The sequence below is a fragment of the Branchiostoma belcheri genome, unplaced genomic scaffold (genome assembly GCF_001625305.1).
Source record: "Branchiostoma belcheri isolate BF01 breed outbred unplaced genomic scaffold, Haploidv18h27 scaffold26, whole genome shotgun sequence".
NCBI classification, from domain to species: domain Eukaryota; kingdom Metazoa; phylum Chordata; class Leptocardii; order Amphioxiformes; family Branchiostomatidae; genus Branchiostoma; species Branchiostoma belcheri.
The window spans coordinates 3,020,508-3,037,827 of NW_017803865.1; the positions used below are offsets into that span (position 1 = coordinate 3,020,508).

General features: G+C 42.2%; 2 protein-coding genes across 2 annotated transcripts in view; both read left to right on the forward strand.

The window, feature by feature from the left end:
• Positions 1–2,359, forward strand: part of LOC109471813 (titin-like) — a 309,005-nt gene extending 306,646 nt beyond the window's left edge. The window contains 1 exon segment of the mRNA XM_019771168.1: positions 487–2,359. Coding sequence (XP_019626727.1) covers positions 487–951 — 465 coding nt within the window. The 3' untranslated portion in view covers positions 952–2,359.
• Positions 2,360–4,322: 1,963 nt separating this feature from the next.
• The window catches only part of LOC109471814 (muscle M-line assembly protein unc-89-like), a 91,529-nt gene continuing 78,531 nt past the window's right edge, over positions 4,323–17,320 (forward strand). The window contains exons 1-11 of the mRNA XM_019771169.1: positions 4,323–4,456; positions 7,300–7,434; positions 7,751–7,890; positions 12,108–12,259; positions 12,732–13,035; positions 13,363–13,477; positions 13,893–13,980; positions 14,443–14,632; positions 16,024–16,194; positions 16,636–16,898; positions 17,236–17,310. Coding sequence (XP_019626728.1) covers positions 4,323–4,456; positions 7,300–7,434; positions 7,751–7,890; positions 12,108–12,259; positions 12,732–13,035; positions 13,363–13,477; positions 13,893–13,980; positions 14,443–14,632; positions 16,024–16,194; positions 16,636–16,898; positions 17,236–17,310 — 1,767 coding nt within the window. The remainder of the gene's footprint in view (positions 4,457–7,299; positions 7,435–7,750; positions 7,891–12,107; positions 12,260–12,731; positions 13,036–13,362; positions 13,478–13,892; positions 13,981–14,442; positions 14,633–16,023; positions 16,195–16,635; positions 16,899–17,235; positions 17,311–17,320) is intronic.

Sequence of the window (17,320 nt, forward strand, 5' to 3'; positions counted from 1 at the left end):
TGATGTGAAGCGCAACGAATAAAAAAAAAAGTTTTTGCAGCAAAAAAAAAAAAGTTGCTTTCATGAAATCTACGTTGTTATGAAGGTCGAACAAATGACACATAGTATGGTATGGCGAATAATCTACTCTTTAAATTCATTTCTTTGCATTTTAGTTTTTTTCAACTTGTGGTATATATTTGCTCATTTTGCAACTGTTTTGTACAATTTACAGTGTGGTTGGAAACTTTTTTTTTTTGGAAACGGCCGAAAATTCATGCGCGTGTGGATGTCATCCATATAATCAAATCAACATGGCCTAACAGTTAAATGAAAACCATTCTGAGCATGACACTTTGTAGCGGCTGCAACTTACAACAGACATTACTAACTATTACTGGTACAAGAACAGTCTGATAAAACTTCAAGCCAGTTTAATAAAAGCCATAGCAAGTATAACACTAGTAGCCTCGTTCCACTGATCTGACTCCTTCCCGTTTCCCACAGAAAACCGGTAATGCCGTCCGTGCCATGAGTCGCCTAGCGTCCCTCGGTCGCCTGGCCTCGCTTGGCGGGAAGCGCACGGCCAAGGGCACCGGCGGATTCCTCTCCAAGGTCAAGCAGCAGCTGGCCAAGGAGGAGGAACAGCCCAAGGTTAAGGAGGAACCCAAGGAGGAGCCGAGGTTTCTTAAGAAGATCAACGACCTTCAGGTCACAGAGGGCGAGTCGGCCATGTTTGTTTGCAAGGTCGGCGGGTTGCCGGAACCCGAGGTCACGTGGTACCGCGACGGCGACCGTATCCATAGCAACAAGGACTACCAGATGCAGCGGACGCCTGACGGGGGATTCTCGCTCCTGGTCGTCAGGGCAACGGAGGAGGACGACGCGGAGTACGAGTGTCGCGCGGAGAACGACGTCGGGAAGGCCACGTGCCGGGCGGAACTGTTGGTGGAGTTGCCAGGTAGCAAGTAAACAAACTGCTGCATGCTGGGTAACGCATGGCCTGCTGCCCAGAAATGGAACCTTTTTTCGAAACTACGGAATGTGCAGATGCGTTTGACTACGTTAGATCTGCCAACTTGTGGATGGATGCAGCAAATACACAACTTTTAGGATTCCTTACCGTTATTTATGGGAGGAATCACTGAATATTACTGGAAGATTTGAAACTTCCTGAGCCTTGTGACTGATTGCACAGACGTCTGTAACTACTGTAGATCTGCTAATTTGTGGATGATGGCAGAAATACAACTTTAGGATCCTTACTGTAAGTCTGCAAATGTATGGAAGGATGCTGAATGAACCATATATCAAAGTCTGCAACGTTACTGGAAGATTTCTTCAGCTGCAGCCTTTTGACTGACTTGGGTTGCAAACTTGTGAGAGAGACAAAAACTGCACGAGACTTTTTCTTCCGGAAAGGCTTGATTCCTGAAGATTACCCATAATTCTGTGACATCATAACTGTTGCATTGTGGGAAATGCATGCTACTGCAAACTTGTCTGTTTTTTACCACTACCATATACTATGATATGTAGATGGTCAATCTCAATTTGTGCTACTTGTGAGAGAATGTACACAAAAGGTCTCTTAAGGGATTCAGGAAATTAGTCATGATGATATCTTAAAATAGTATAATCTTCACTTTTATTTTACAACAAACTGTTTAACAGTGGAAAAGTCGTGTTTCCTGTTGGAAACATTGAGAGTTTGCAAACTTGGAGGAAGCAGAAGAAAATATCCACCTTCCCTTTAATTGTAGACTTCTTTCAAAGACAAGTCAAACCATTATAGAACTACATTTCACTCCACAGAAACCTTTTTTCATCCTTAACAAATCAAACTTAACAGGTTTCAGTGAGTGCAGATGATTGGATCAAGGTGAACTAGTGTGAAGATTGTTAAGTGCTGGTTACAAAATTTTTTATAACAATTTCTGTTGCTTTACTTTTGGAGGATCATGAGGCATACTTCAAATATCTTTGCCAAGGTAGGTTATGTGGAACTTATATAAAAAATGAAAATAATCAATGATAATAATAATGTTTAATTTTTACATTTTTAATTAATTATAAAAAAAACTCTTGCCAAAATATAAAGGGACATGCTTTTTTTGCCGTCCTCTTTCAAATAAACAAAAAATATGCGAACCAAGCTGGTAACCTCTGTTATGGAGCAAATGTCAACATCACAAAGGCTATAAGACCGAGGAGGTTTTATCAAAACCTTGATATTTTTTTCTTTTTTCATCTCACATTACTTGTAAATAAATACGTTGCTGGCTCTATTGGTGTTCAACGTGACGATTATGTGGTCATTTTCTTGTGATTTTATTTTTCTTGAATGTTTACCTACATGTAGAAGTACATACCATTGCACATGCATGTTAACTTTTCCCGCCAAAAAATGCACCGGAACGCAGCGCTCCTTGCGGACATTTTGTGAAGTGCATCCTTTAAGTTTACATTTAGCAAGCGATTGGTGAACAGTTATGACTTTGACTTTATTGGGATCCACATTTAGCTTACAACAAATGTAGCTATTCTTCCTGTGGTCCTTTTCAGTAACAGTAACGGCCAAGATCTATTCAGATGTTTATTTGCTACATATGGATACCTTTAAACTCTTAGCTTTGAAGTTTAACAGTTATACCTTTCTCGAAATATTTTTCTGATGGGCAAAACATAGTCTGTCCTTTGCCAATAGCTGTAGGCAGTACACAATACATCCACGACGTGTTTGCCATTGTTTTATCATAAGTAAATAGAAAGGAAACTCGTACTGGGGTGTTAGTCAACCGTACTGTCCCTATCTGACACCCCATACACCCCAACAACAACAACGGCGTCTCAGGACCAGTTAGGTTCAAGGGTCACTGTCAAGTACACATTCCACCTGAGCATGCGCAGCGTGTGTGTGTTTAAAGAGGTTACAGCTAGGACTCTTCTGTTCTGACATCTTGAAGACAGCGGGATTTTCCTTAGCGGATTTTTGCAGCGGTGCGGAAGTTTTGGAAGGACAGGTAGGATGACTATTTTTATGACTATTGGCCAAAATTCAAAGTTTTCACGCTTTAGAGAATAACAAAAGAGAATTAAGAAGGCGGACGGGTCTTTCATTGAAACTTTTGCACTTATGAAACTCAAGTTTTTGTTTTGATTTTTAGTATATCATTTAAAAGGTGCAATACATCAGGCGACGACCCGATCATATGGACTGCACCACTACAAGACATATGACAAAAGTACGAAACAAGAACTTGAACGTCTACAGAAATAACCTGAATTCAGTCAGCTTGTTGACAACGCGTTCCATTCTACTGTAGTTCTCAGTGTAGCCTCTACCAGGCTTCGGGAGGCGGCTGGAAAGAGTAGAAATCGGCCAAATAGAGAGATGCCATGCCGGGGGAGTTGGTCGGGTGCGGCAAATGCACTTCTTCAGCATGTTATCTGTCTACTTGACCGATTTCTACTCTTTCCAGTCGTCTCCCGAAGCCTGGTAGAGGCTATTTTCACCCCAAACCTTGTGTTTGAGTAAGATTACGGTACCCGGCATGTGGGTGCGAAGTTTGCCTTCCCAGCTGCCCGGCTGGACATGTCTGAACCGGGAACAGAAGTTTGCTCCGCATCTAGACGCGAAAATTCGGCACCAATATTGGGTTAAGGGCGCACGGGGGGAACCACCAAGGAAACAGGGGGACCACTAGTCTCTTAGCTGAGGTTTAAACTAATTTTTTACATGAAGACATGAAGTTTTCTTGTGTAGAGGACCTCAAAATGATTGTCGCGAAAATTCGGCCCCAATATTGGCGTAAGGGCGCACGGGGGGAACCACTAGTATCCAAGTTGAGGTTTAGGCTTCGGCTTATTATTATTTTTTTACATATTTATCATGAAGACACACATTTTTCTTGTGTAGAGGAACCTTAAAATGAAATTCGGCACCAATATTGGCTTAAGGTCGCACCGGGGGAACCACTAGACACTGCTATCCTAGCAGAGTTTGGCCTTCGTTCTATTTTGACGTGTTTAGGCGTTTCTATCGGGCCTTTTTAAAGCTTTTCACTTCTTTTTTTGTTTACTGTGTTTTTTTTTCCTTGGCGTAAATTCATTAAAAGAAGTCCGAGTGCGTACCAAAAAAAAAGTTAAAAAGTTAGAGCGTTTTGGCGTTAGTTTTCTGTCAGTGAACCCCCGTGTTTTGATACTTCCAATGATATCAACTCCAACAATAACATTATTCACACACAAGCAGAAAACCAAAAACGTCCTTTGACGCGTTTAGTTGGTATTTTTCTTCAACGATCAACACCGTCAAATATTAAAACCTTAAATCAGATCCAGTGATGAACAAAGTCGTCCTCAACATGCACACCGAACCACTCCCCCTCCCGTTGTTAACGCACTGTCCCCTTAACGTCTCTGCCGTTTCTCTTGCAGTTCTTGAGAGGGAGGAACGTCCTGAAGCCGCCGGCGGAAGGTAAGGAATGTCCTCTCTACATCTTACACAATTCTCAAGACATGTTCTTCCATTCCGGCACATTTCTTACACAACGGTATTTGTTTTCGAACGCGTAACGTTACAGACATAGTGATGACGAATGTTACACGTTACAAAATCATACTCTCAAATGGCCAAACAGAAGTTTAGGCTTTTGGTCAATTTTCTTACGTGTTTTATGCGTTTTAACAGGCTTTCTTGTGTGTACCGGTATCTTTTTTTTCGTCAGTCAAACGTATTGGATACTGCCACCAAAAGATCTGCTTGCAATTGGAAATAGTTGTAGGTGTTTTAGTGACGTTATTAAGAATAGAACCGTTGATCATCTAACGTTACATGACTTTGTGTTGTTCTCCACAATTCTATAAACTCTTAGGGAATAAATTCTAGAGCGTGGCAGGGATTTGGTGGACGGTTTTTTTAGGGAATCTTCTTTTGCCCTGCGATCAGTTGGTCCCTTTCTGTCAACCGCTGGGGAAATGGTTTATCCAATTTTGGCCTACGTTTCTGTTATTTACTTACGCAGCAAGAGAAAAAGCCGAGTCCTTGCGTGTGTAGCGGTGTCGGAGTCCGTGTGTTTGTCCAGTCTGGTCGTGTTTAAATCCGACCGGTTCGGTTTCACAACCTACAAACAGTCCTCCTAATGCTGAGGCACAGCTCTGAGAATCTACGGCGAAAGTTTGCGCAATTCTCTTGATATAAAAAAGAAAATATGTTTTGTGTTTCGTATTAAGGCATATCTTTATGGGGGCCTGCAAGGGGGGGGGGTCCCGACAACGCTCTACGCTGAATTCGGAAACCTCTCGATTACGCTTTACGATAAATTCCAAGTGGCTACAACGCATTACGTAGAATTAAAACGCCGAATACGCTCTACGCAAAAATATTAGAGCGGTCCGTCTATGCTCTACGTAGAATTAAAACGGCCGATTACGTTCTACGAAAAAGGGCTTGTGGGCCCCCCTTTATGCACTTGCCATGGTGGCGTTTAAGGTTGACCGTGAGTAACCCCACGCTTGGCCCGATATCTCGCCAATTAAACCCCGATAAAACCTCTTGAGTTAATGACAGGATCTTGGAGGGTTTATAGCGAACTTCGTCTGTGCGTTTGTTTGTGGGAAGCTATCAGTGTACTACTGCAGGGGGTTGGTAAAAAGGGCGTTGCTTTAAACAGTAACGGCCCTAAATTCGCCACTTTTTATCTGGTTCTTATTTTTAAAGGCCAATTTTAAGAGCCAATAGATGTTTTGCGATTACATTATGGGTGGTGTTGTTTGACTTTTTACATACGTGTTACACTTGTATTTATGAAATCTGTCAGACGTTTCAAGTAGTATCCACTACTTTCGTCAGTGACAAACGGAATAGGTATTTATCCACAAACTATGATTTAGTTACCCCAAATATGAACATCAGAAAACATAATCGCAGCCTACAGGTTGACCTCCAGTAACCCCACACGTGGTGACGACTTCGCGCCACATGGCTCGTGACGTCACAGGTCACGTGATATTGTTTACGCCGCCATTTTGGATTTTGGGTTCCAACTTTGTTGTCGTCTGCTATCGTCTGCATGATACCAGAATCGTGCCTAAATCTACACCTGAACGGGTTAGGGATGGTTCTGGATAGTCTTAGTGTATCCAAGAACGTAGATTTGCCCCAGGCACGGTTCTGGATACGCGTGGACTATCCAGAACCGTGCCTGAGCATTGTTCTGGATAAAGCGCGGTTCTGGATACAAAAGCCTCCTTGAGCTGCAAACGTTCGTCAAAATGACGGGTCTATAGTTTGTCAAAGTTTCTCACGTCTCAACACGGAAGACCGGACCAGGTAACGTTATAAATAAAAGCGTGTTATGGTCTAATCTCTACCAGACTAACTACGCTGGCTGTACATAGGAGAATAATTGCCAGGGGAGTTTGGCCGCCTTGTAGGTTTGACTGGCCGGGCAGAGGGAAAGAAACTACCTCCCCGCGGCCGGACTTCCTTGGCCCATTTTACTCTCTTTTACGCCGAATTCTACGATCCGTATTCCCGTAGAAAGGCCTGGTGGAGGCTAGCAATGTTCGGTGAAGCGCTACCAAACATCGCATTTTCTGACATTAATTAGGTGTAATAAGGGAGAATAGAACCCCGTACTGTACTTCGGAGAAGCTTTGAAAATAACTCGCGTATTCGTAATTACAGTATCCCCACACGTGGGCTGATGTTGTGCCAATTAAGCTGCCATAAAAACCTCTTAATTAAAGTTAATGACGGGAACTTGGAGCATTTAATAGCGAACATCTGTGCAGGAAGCTATCAGTGTACTGCACTAAGGGGTGGGGAAAGGGGTGGTTTACTATGTTTACCTTAAACGTATTGTTTTTATCCATTCATCTCTTCTTCATCATTCTTCTATTCCAAAGGAATAACGTCAATGTATTCAAGACCATTATGCACGAAATTTAAACTGTAATTTCCAACACAAGGAATTGGACAAAGTTTTGACTGTAAAACTCTTTGTCAAAGTAAAAGTCTTTGTCAATGAATGAGCAATCACATCATGCAGATGACACACTTGGCTTGTTGAGCAGTGGATCGTAAGTTGCAGAAAATCTGTGGCGTCCCCTGTCTTAAGTGTCTTTGTTGAGGAAAGGTTGTCACCATGCTTATCAACCTGTGGTGTTGGATTACATTATGTGGCAAGTTGCAGGACAAAGTTGGAGGGGCACAATATCTATTTACCTACATACATATCTTTCTACCTCCCTATCTAGCTAGCTAGCTAGCTAGCTGACTGAATAATATAGCTAACAGAAATATTTTTTTTTTGCCAGTTGCCCACCCAGTATTGCTGTAGAGAGTTGTGAAGCATTACTGGGCAGGACTGGCTCCATTACAGCTGTGGTACACGGAGTGCCCAAACCTCATGTTACCTGGCACAGACACCTGGGAAAACTACACACGGACAGGTGAGAACACCTAGTAACACACCTGTACGTCAAATATAGGCTTCAGTAGCACGTCCGTAGAATGTACCTCACCTGCGCGAAACATGGATTTTTCACGGTTTTTGCTGGATGTTTTGCAACAGAATTTTGCCTATTGCAGAAAATGTCTTTTCAGAGACTTTTTCTTGGGAATCGCAGCCACAAGCCATAATTAAAAAATACTCATTAAAAGGTGATTTCTTGGTAAAGTAATAGTCAGCACTATTATCATTGTGTATCCTGACTTAATATAACATTTTGTGACATTAATTTCCACATTTTGACAATTTTTGTACAGGAAGTACCGTGTGCTGTCCCGTGACCATGTGTGCTGTTTGAGGCTGCGCAGAGTGGAGCTGGCAGACGCCGGCGAGTATCTGTGTGTCGCCACCAACCCCAGCGGCCGCGAAACCACACAGGTCATCCTACAGGTCAAAGGTAAGGGTCACCAAACACCCAGGTCATCATACAGGTCAAATTTGAGGGTCACCAAACACCCAGGTCATCTTACAGGTCAAATTTTAGGATCACCAAACACCCAGGTCATCTTACAGGTCAAATTTTAGGGTCACTGACAACCCAGGTCATCTTACAGGTCAAAGGTAAGGGTCACTGATGACCCAGGTCAAAGGTAAGGGTCACTGACAACCCAGGTCAAAGGTAAGGGTTGGTCACCAATCATCCTGGTCATCATCAAGGTCAAAGATACAGGTCACTCAGGGGTTAAAGCGTGGTGCCCTTGACAGCCCCGAGTCTATGTCAGAGGCCGTATCTGAAGGTCTACAGGTGAAAACTGCATCTATGTCTTCTTGACATTGGGAAGTCCGCTCCTCCTGCCAGCTGTGTCAATAAGACATTTCCTCAGGCTTGGCATTCCCTGCAAAAAGATGTCATGTCATGACGTGGATAAACTACCAAACATAAACATGGCGGGAATTCCAGGGTAGAAAAGTTGACTCCGCTTGGAGGAAGGATGACAAATATTCCCCCGGAACAACGTCATAAAGAACTGTTCCTTCCTGGAGAATCCTGTGTGCTAGCTGAGCTGGTGTGTGGGGAAGGAAATGAGAGCAATGTCATCGTACAGGATCTAGCATGTCATAGTTGTGCTTCATCACTGTGCTACATAAAAAGTTGGAAGGGGAAATTTTAAAGATGATTTATTGCAAATTCATGCCCGAGGGCTAATTGCAAGTACGGAACATTTGGTATAATAACAGGCAATCAATGCCCAGAGAAAGATGTTTCTGACTTAGGTAGAAGAGATGCTGTTCCAATAACTTGAATTTAGAACTTATAAATTAGTTCAGTGCCTAGAAGTGGCCATGCACTGAGAAAGTTCGTTAGAAAAAAATAGTGATAGATGAAGAAAACATCTTAAGACCGTGAAATACATTGTTTGGACATCTTAGACCCACCATTGCCAGGACTACACAGTATCAAAACATTGCATCATGTTTACAGTCGCTTCTGTGTCCGTGACTCTGGCTGTTTACAAAGTCTGGCCCCGCTTCTCACACGCTCTTGTTGACAAACAAATATTTACCTACCCAATCTGATCGGCATTTCTTGGAATTCTCGATTTGTAAAGCTATAGACCACTTCTAGGCACAAGTATGTTAAACTTTGGGCCACTGGAAAAGCATCTCTTCTCCCTAATTCTGAAACACCAATACTGAAGACAAGCTGGACTCAGTGAAAGTGTGGAATAACTGACTCAGTTGCTTAATGCAAGGCTAAGAGACCATTTCTAGGCACTGAACTGAGTAAGTATTGTTATCAGCTTTAGAAGAGTGCTTGTGATGGTAACAAATTTAACAAGATCGTGTTGATAATATTTTGAGAACAATGTGCCTCTCTTCACTTTGGAGTGATCTTAGGAAAGAAAAGAAAGGTCTCCCGTGCCCTTATGCAGAACGTAGAGTGGTGCCCATATCCATTTCTGTTAAGCCCTTGGGCGACACACAGTTGTGCAGGGCACTACAGCAGGGGGCTAGTCCGCTGGTAGTGCTGTGTGTTTGACCTTCCCACACTCCTTCTCATATGTGCTGAGTGCTAAGCAGAGAAAGAAGTGTGTACCATTTTTAAAGTCATCTTAGGCCCTTCTAAAAATGCAACCCTTGGCTGTTTTACGATCACTTGATGGGAAACTCTTTAAATGGAAACATGTGAGTTGTTTATGATGTTTACATGCTATAAAAGCATCACCAGCCCTAATTATATCATGAGCAGCAGAAAGAACAAATATAGACCTAACAGTTCACTACACAACTTTTATGAATGAGTTAAAGTTCCCTTGTTCATTTATGGTACCTGCTACATTGTAGCAAAATGTTTGGACCATTCCACTGGGGAAGAAATAATTTCAACATTCTTTTTTTGCATTGCTCTGACCACCCCCGTATTTTCTGTGGGATGTTCCAAATATCCTTTATTGTCTACAACATAATATGTAATATAATTTACTTGAGTTGAAGATTCAATTGAGAAAATTAAGCAAGAAATGAAAGAAGGAAAAAGGATAAAAAGAAAGAAAACATCCCCAAGTTACCCTTTAGTAACCAGCATGTTGACTTATCCTCTTACAAACGACCTCTGAGTGTTCCAAGGTCAAGCACCCTTCAGTCTAGTTTGCCCACCTGTCAATTTTACACACCTGTACATTGCTGTACACAGGTAACGTCCATAAGTACAAATGTCAAACACCCACAATACCCAATACCCCACTACACACCATTGTAACAACCCTTATCACATAATCTATAATATTTTATTGCACAACAGTGTACAACGTACAACATAATGCATCTACAGCAGCTATATAACAACAAAGTTTAACAAACTATCAGACAAATGTACCTAACAGAAGACTATGTAGTATGGGAAAAGAACGACAATTCAGTCAATGGTGGCATTTCTTGTCATTATAGAAGAAACTTTATTGTACAACGTAAAACATGCATTTTTTGCTCTTTATCAAAGCACAATTACTGAGATAAGACAGTGTTTTTCTGAGACAGTATCTGCCCTCCTCTCTGTCCCAGCTTGGCGACTGGCCTGTTTTTTGCGTCAGGGTGACCAGAAATACCCCACTTGAACCTTGTACAGTGTTGTACAGCGTGTACACTCACTCACTTTGTTCTACACTACAGGGGAGCTTAGCTAGTAGCCACTAAAGAAGGCTTCTTGGGCCGTAATATTGCCAACTCTCTTTGTCACTGATTCCCTCTGTCAGTTAAGTAGTTTAGCTCACCTGAAATATCTCTATTACCTCTTCTTTTCTTCCTGTTATCCTCAACTAATCTCGGGGGCCGTCTGTAAGATATTTGATGTTAGTTTTCAACTTTTAACAGGTCATAATAGTTTGATTGGTTTCTTATCTGTACACCAGCTTGTTATGTGATTCTTTCTTGTCTCTTCATTATTCTTACTACCTTATTGATGAAAATGTTACATTTATTTGTATGTGTGAGGAGAGGGCCTTGAGGAAGTATGCTTTACTTATTATGTATGACCATGTTGTGAATAAAACGGCACAAAAATGGTGATCGCAGTGCGGCTGCCAGAAGCCTGGTGTAGGGACTAGCTTGTTAGTGGGTGAGTTTTTGTGTACAAACACTTCACAACTCCTGAGTGTGTGGCTTCGTGTTGCAACATGGTTTCACTGGTACAGACCGGTCGTCTTGGCTCACCTGGTGGCAAGGTAGGTACGCAGTTGGGACTATGTCTTGGATTGGTGTCTCAGAATTCTGGCAAGGCCTTGGGATCGTGTTAAGATGTCTTGGGCTTTGACATGTTCTTGGTTGGTTACATTTTGTATCTTTTACTACTAGTCTTGGTGTACATGTGTGAAGATTAGTCATCCAGGGTAGAAACAGTAAGGCCACACCAATCTAATTTCTTGGTTAATGGATTCGCCGCTTCATTTTTTTTCAGATTGGCAAATAAAAATAAAAATCCAGAATCAACTGCAAAATGCTCAAATTTTGCCCTGAACAGTTGAAAACAGTCCTTTTCATCTAGTTGTTACAGTTATTCCATCTTTCAATGCAATGGTATCATTAAAAGTTCAAAATTCATTGTTTAAATTTTGAACCAGCCTGGTGTGTTGACTTCATGGCTCCTATCGTACCATTTTGGGCCATAATAGGATGCCTAGGCCTGTTTTTATTTTTTATTTTTTCGCCCGCCCGCTCCATTATTTTTCTAGAAAAATCCGTTAACCAAGAAATTAAATTGGTGTGGCCGAAGCTAATACATGTATTTTAGACTTTCCAAACTAGATAAAAGTTTAATAAGCAAACAATTCAGAATAATACCCAAAACGTTTGGTTATCAAACTTTTATCCAATTTTGAAAAGTCTAAAATACTATCTTACTAAGTCTTGGTATAGTTTGTTTATCACCAAGCAGATGTAGGAAAGAAAGATTGGAACATCCTCTCTGTGTGGGAGGAGATATTTTCCATCTCGTTAGACTTTCTAATTGCTCATTAGTGTACAGTGATAAGCTATGATGATGAGTGTATGATGTTGTGATGTGATGCAAACTAATTAACAGATTACATTTCTCATTCTACCTGTAACGTATCGGTGAGGAGGTAAAAAACAGGCTGTTCAACGTTTTACTAAAATGTTCCCTCTGTGCCTTCTCAGACCCGCCTCCTGTCATGACGTCAGAGTCGTCCCCCCGCTCGGCGTTTAAAACCTTCGGCGATGGGGACAAACCGGAGACAGAGGTGAAGAAGACGCCGTTCGGAGTCCTGAGGAAGATCATCACCAGGGGAACTCCTCTGCTCAGGAGACAGGTCAGATCTGGGAGAATGGTTCAGCTTTCTTTCCACTGACGAATTTGTATTTATTGGCAAGGATACATGATTGTACCTGTGATCGACATTACTTGGGTCAGCACAGGAAGACTCAGCTTGTAAAGGCTGACCCACAAATAGTAGTTGTCATTCAAAACGAATTAGTAAATTAAAATCGAAGTTAGTATACAAATCCTGCAATAAATGGAGTAAATGATTCAGTGCAGCATACACTACAAGGTAAAGCTTGATAGATAATATAATGTAAGAAAATAAGGCTAAAATCATTATTAAACCAGCAAAATTTAGCTTGACAGGATATGTATGTATGACGTATTACTGGGTATAAAGTACAATAGATGGAAGTCTTTTGTTCTATAACCCTAACCCTATCCCCTCCAGGATGGAAATTCCATTTTGATGCATTTCATTTCATTCTACTCTGTTTCACACTTTCTATCCACCCCTGCAGGATGCCCAGGACCAGGAGTCTCCACTGTTTGAGCGTGACCTGTCGGACCAGGAGGCTGAGGAAGGTCGCGAGGCGCGGTTCCGCTGCGTGGTGTCGGGTTACCCGGAACCCTCCGTCTCGTGGCGTAAAGACGGGCGTGACGTCACACACAATCGCAACTACATCACGGAGAGGGACGGGCGCGGAGACTGCTCATTGGTGGTTCCCACGGTGACCAGGGAGGACCAGGGGGAGTTCTGCTGCGTGGCCAAGAACGAGGCGGGGAAGGCAAGGTCGTCAGGTCGGCTTAAGGTCAAACCTCAAGGTGATTCATCCGTCTTTTCCTGGTCATCGTTAGCTTTAAAAAATTTCTGTAGAAATGTTGAGAAGATATTCGAAGCAAAGAACCTTTAATTTTGTTTGTTTGAAGTTGAACCATTCTTTATTCATAAAAAGCTGAAATCGGCCTGCAGGCCACTTTCCAGTCACAACTTTTTACAAAACATAACATTGTTATAGCTTGTTGCCTCCTTTTGATTTTCAACAGAACTGCATATGATTGACTTTAAGATTAGATGAATAAATATGTATAAATTGTAAGTGGTATCAAGTTTGTTTTGCTTATTGTTTGTTTGTTATTGTTTGTTTACAGCAGGTTCCATGATGCCAAACGCGTTTGACACAGACATCACCCGAGTGCTCAGTCGGATGCAGGCCGCATCGCTTTCTACCCAGGAGGTCGACCCTGTAGACGCCAAGGCACCAAGGTCAGGAATCTTCTCTCTTTAGATCTTCCTATGTAGACTTAGGGGATCCCGAGTCTTAAAGAAATGATGGAGGACAAAAAGATGTGCAAGCTGACATATTGTCTTTGACTTAATTTGTATCCAAAATTACCTATTCTTCCTCCATTTCCTCTTCTTCCCTTCCAAAAAAAAACTAAGGTCAATGACCTGGACCAGACGTCTGTCACCATGGTTACTGCCGTAGCAGACACCCTGTGGTGTTGGATTACATTTACTAGCATGTAGCAAGCTGACAGGATAGCTTTGAAGGGCTCACCAAATGAATATGTTATGTAAGAATAAGCAGAGCAGTACATTGTAGCTTGTTGGGTTAGACCATGTGAAGGTAAACATTCTCCATTTGCTTTGCAAATTCGTCTGTGACATTGTCCCACAGGTTTGATCGTAAGATCACAGACACAGAAGCACGGGAGGGCGGCCGGGCCAAGTTCAGATGCAAGGTCACAGGGAACCCCCCTCCTCAGGTCAGCACTTGGACTCTTCCAATTAAGATGTTTCTGAGTGTAGTTTTGATATACATGTGGTAACCTTTGCATGTAGTTTTAAATTTCTCTAATAGTATATGCTCATACCTCTAATAAATAGTATATGCTCATACAATATACAGTGTGTAATACATATATATATGTTTTGTTCAGAGTTTCCCACCATGTACAAAAGTCCTTCTAGAATATATCTCAACATCAAGATATGCCCAAAACAGTTGCCCAAGCAAGTGGATATGATTTTGGAAACGGGCAGACGTTTCATGAACGTAGCATCCACTACCTTTTGTGAGTGACACTCAGAGACGAAAGGTAGTGGATGCTACCTGAAACATCTGACCATTTTTAAAATCATATCCACTTGCTTGAGTAACTGTTTTTTGGCGTATCTTATTACTTGGATGTCTAAACTTCATCAACCCAACACCATGATATTTCCAGGTTTTGTGGTACAAGAACGGACAGCCGATCCCCACCAACAGTAACAAGTACGTGACCATCCACGACGCGGACGGAACCTGCGCTCTCCTCGTGCTGAAGGTTGATGATGATGATGATGCAGAGTACGTCTGTAAAGCGACAAACTGTGCCGGCGCCGCCGTGTGTAGTGCTGAGCTCATCGTCGAGTTAGGTAAGACACTTTTCAGCTGTCACTATGGTAACTGGTGCTGTAGCAGATACCCTGTGGTGTTGGGTTACATCATGTAGTACGTCTGTAAAGCGACAAACTGCGCCGGCGCCGCTGTGTGTAGTGCTGAGCTCATTGTCGAGCTGGGTAAGACAGTTTCACTCAAACGTATGAGGATACTTTCACACAAGAAATGAAGTATTGTGGATAGATCAGTCGCAAGGTTTTTCAATGTGTTTATCTTTACAGAAGGAAAACATAATTTGTTTTTGCTCTGTTTCCTTAACTTCTGTTTCAAACAGATAAGGTCACTGACCTGGACCAGGCATCTGTACCTGGTGCTGTAGCAGATACTGTGGTGTTGGGTTACATTATGTAGCAAGTTAGAGGGGTTCACTTTTCACTTTCACTTCAACATATAAGGATACTTTTACACAACTGATGAAGTAGATAGATAGATAGTTCTTTTCATAATGTTTAAGGAAAAGTTTTTGCTTGGTTTCCTCTCTTTTCACTCCAAACAAGTAAGGTCAGTAAGGCCGGACAATATTGGGCCCCGCCTACACTTCCTACCCAGAGGCATGCATAGTACTCGACCTGCCGACCCTAGAGAACCGCCGCCGCCAGCTGTGCTACAACTTCGCTACACGACTGCTGCATTCAGAGACTTTTAGAGACTGGTTACCCCCATACCGCAGCGAGATCAGTGCCAGAACAACAAGATCATCGCATCTACTTGACTCTGTTAAAGCACGTACGATCAGATACCAAAAAAGTCCTATCCCCTATATGACAACCCTCCTGAACGAGCAGGACACATAAGCCAACACTGTGTATTTTATTATATGACGCCCCTTGTTTATAAGTACTTAGTATAAATCCTATATGAATAATAAATATTTTTATAATTCGATTTTAATAATTATTATTCGATATAGTACATGAATGTCCATCTTTTAACCAACGCATTTTACTAGTTTCATTATACATTGTACACTTACATAAATTGTAGTTGTAATTCATAATTTTTAACCTTCAGTATAATTGTTATAAGTCCATGATAATGTATGTATGTACTGTTACCATAATTCAGTCTTAGGACTGCAAGTGTGACATCTATGAGTGGAACTTCAAACTTCAAATAAACCATTCTAAAAAAAGGTCAATGACCTGGACCAGACGTCTGTCACCATGCCAACTGGTGCTGTCGCAGACACCATGGGGTGTTGAGTTACATCATGTAGCAAGTTGTGGGGTAGAGTTGGAGAAGCTTTGTATGAAATGTGTTTGAGGAAGAATAAACAGAGCAGTAGGTGCTCAGTTAATTGTTAAGTATGAGATGGGCAAAAACAAATCAGTTTGCTGTATCTTGTAATATTTTGTTTTACTTTCAGCATCTGATGGCAGAGACACAGACACAGAGGAGAGCACCCCCATGCGAAGGTCTCCCATCTCTGCATTCCACCCCCTGTCCCCCCGACGCACCCCCCTCCCCTCCAGGGGGCCCCCCCTCCCGACCATAACTCCAGTGGAGGCAGGGTATGAGGCATCTATGGACTCATCAGGTAAGCAGTAGACACATATCCTTACACCTACTTGACAGTGTAATACTACATAGTACACATCTGGTGGCGTCTGTGTGGTGTAGTGGATAGAGCGTCCAACTGTCAAACAAGGAGACCCAGGTTCAATCCCCAGGGTTGGACCCAGACATGTCCGGACATGCACCCAGACGTTGTGCTCTTGGGAAAGGAACCTTGGAAATTTATCTTTAATCACAGGTGTAATGCCCATGTGTACAGGAACATGAAGATCAGATGTTAAAACTTAACACAAAGTATCCTTACAGATGAATCACATGTATCAGGTATACATTGTATGCTTTTGTGGCTTGTCAATTGCAGATCAGAGTTACATTCAATTTGCTGATTTACAACCAAGAATATTTAACATTCTTGCAATATTGTATTATCATTATGTAAAAAGTCACCTTATTCTCCTGACAGCTGCCCAAGACAGTGACATCGCAGATGAGCTGATCTTCCCGGTTATCCTCGAAACCGGACCGTTCGTGTCCGTCCAGGAGCCGACTGACAGTAGTTCTCTGTCCCGTCCGGACTCCGCTTCCTCCGCCGCCTCCCTCAACACCCTCGTCATCCGCAAAACCAGCCCCAGCCCCTCCGAATACTCCCACAGACTCTCTCCTCTCGGTTTACGGGACACGTCTGACTCTTTCGTGTCCACAGACACACTCGCTGTGCGGGGAAAGGTGTGTGGAATTAAGGATTAATAGAATTTACGGAATGTGATTTTTTGGGCTTATTGTACTAAAATTATAGTAGGTATTTGTTACTAATTTTTTGTATTAGTTGCCGACATTGCTATCCTGTTTAAATAATGGTCATTCCTACCTTCCTTCCTTCCTCCTTCCTTCCTCCTTCCTTCCTTCCTTCCTTCCTTCCTTCCTTCCTTCCTTCCTTCACTCATTCACTCATTCATTCACTCATTCATTCACTCATTCATTCACTCATTCATTCATCATTCATTCACTCATTCATTCACTCATTCATTCACTCATTCATTCACTCATTCATTCACTCATTCAGGGTAGCACCAAGTCCAGCAGAAGTCCCAGTCCGAAATCACGACATCGTCTCTCGCCGAAAGCGTTCTCAGATCTTGACGAAGAAA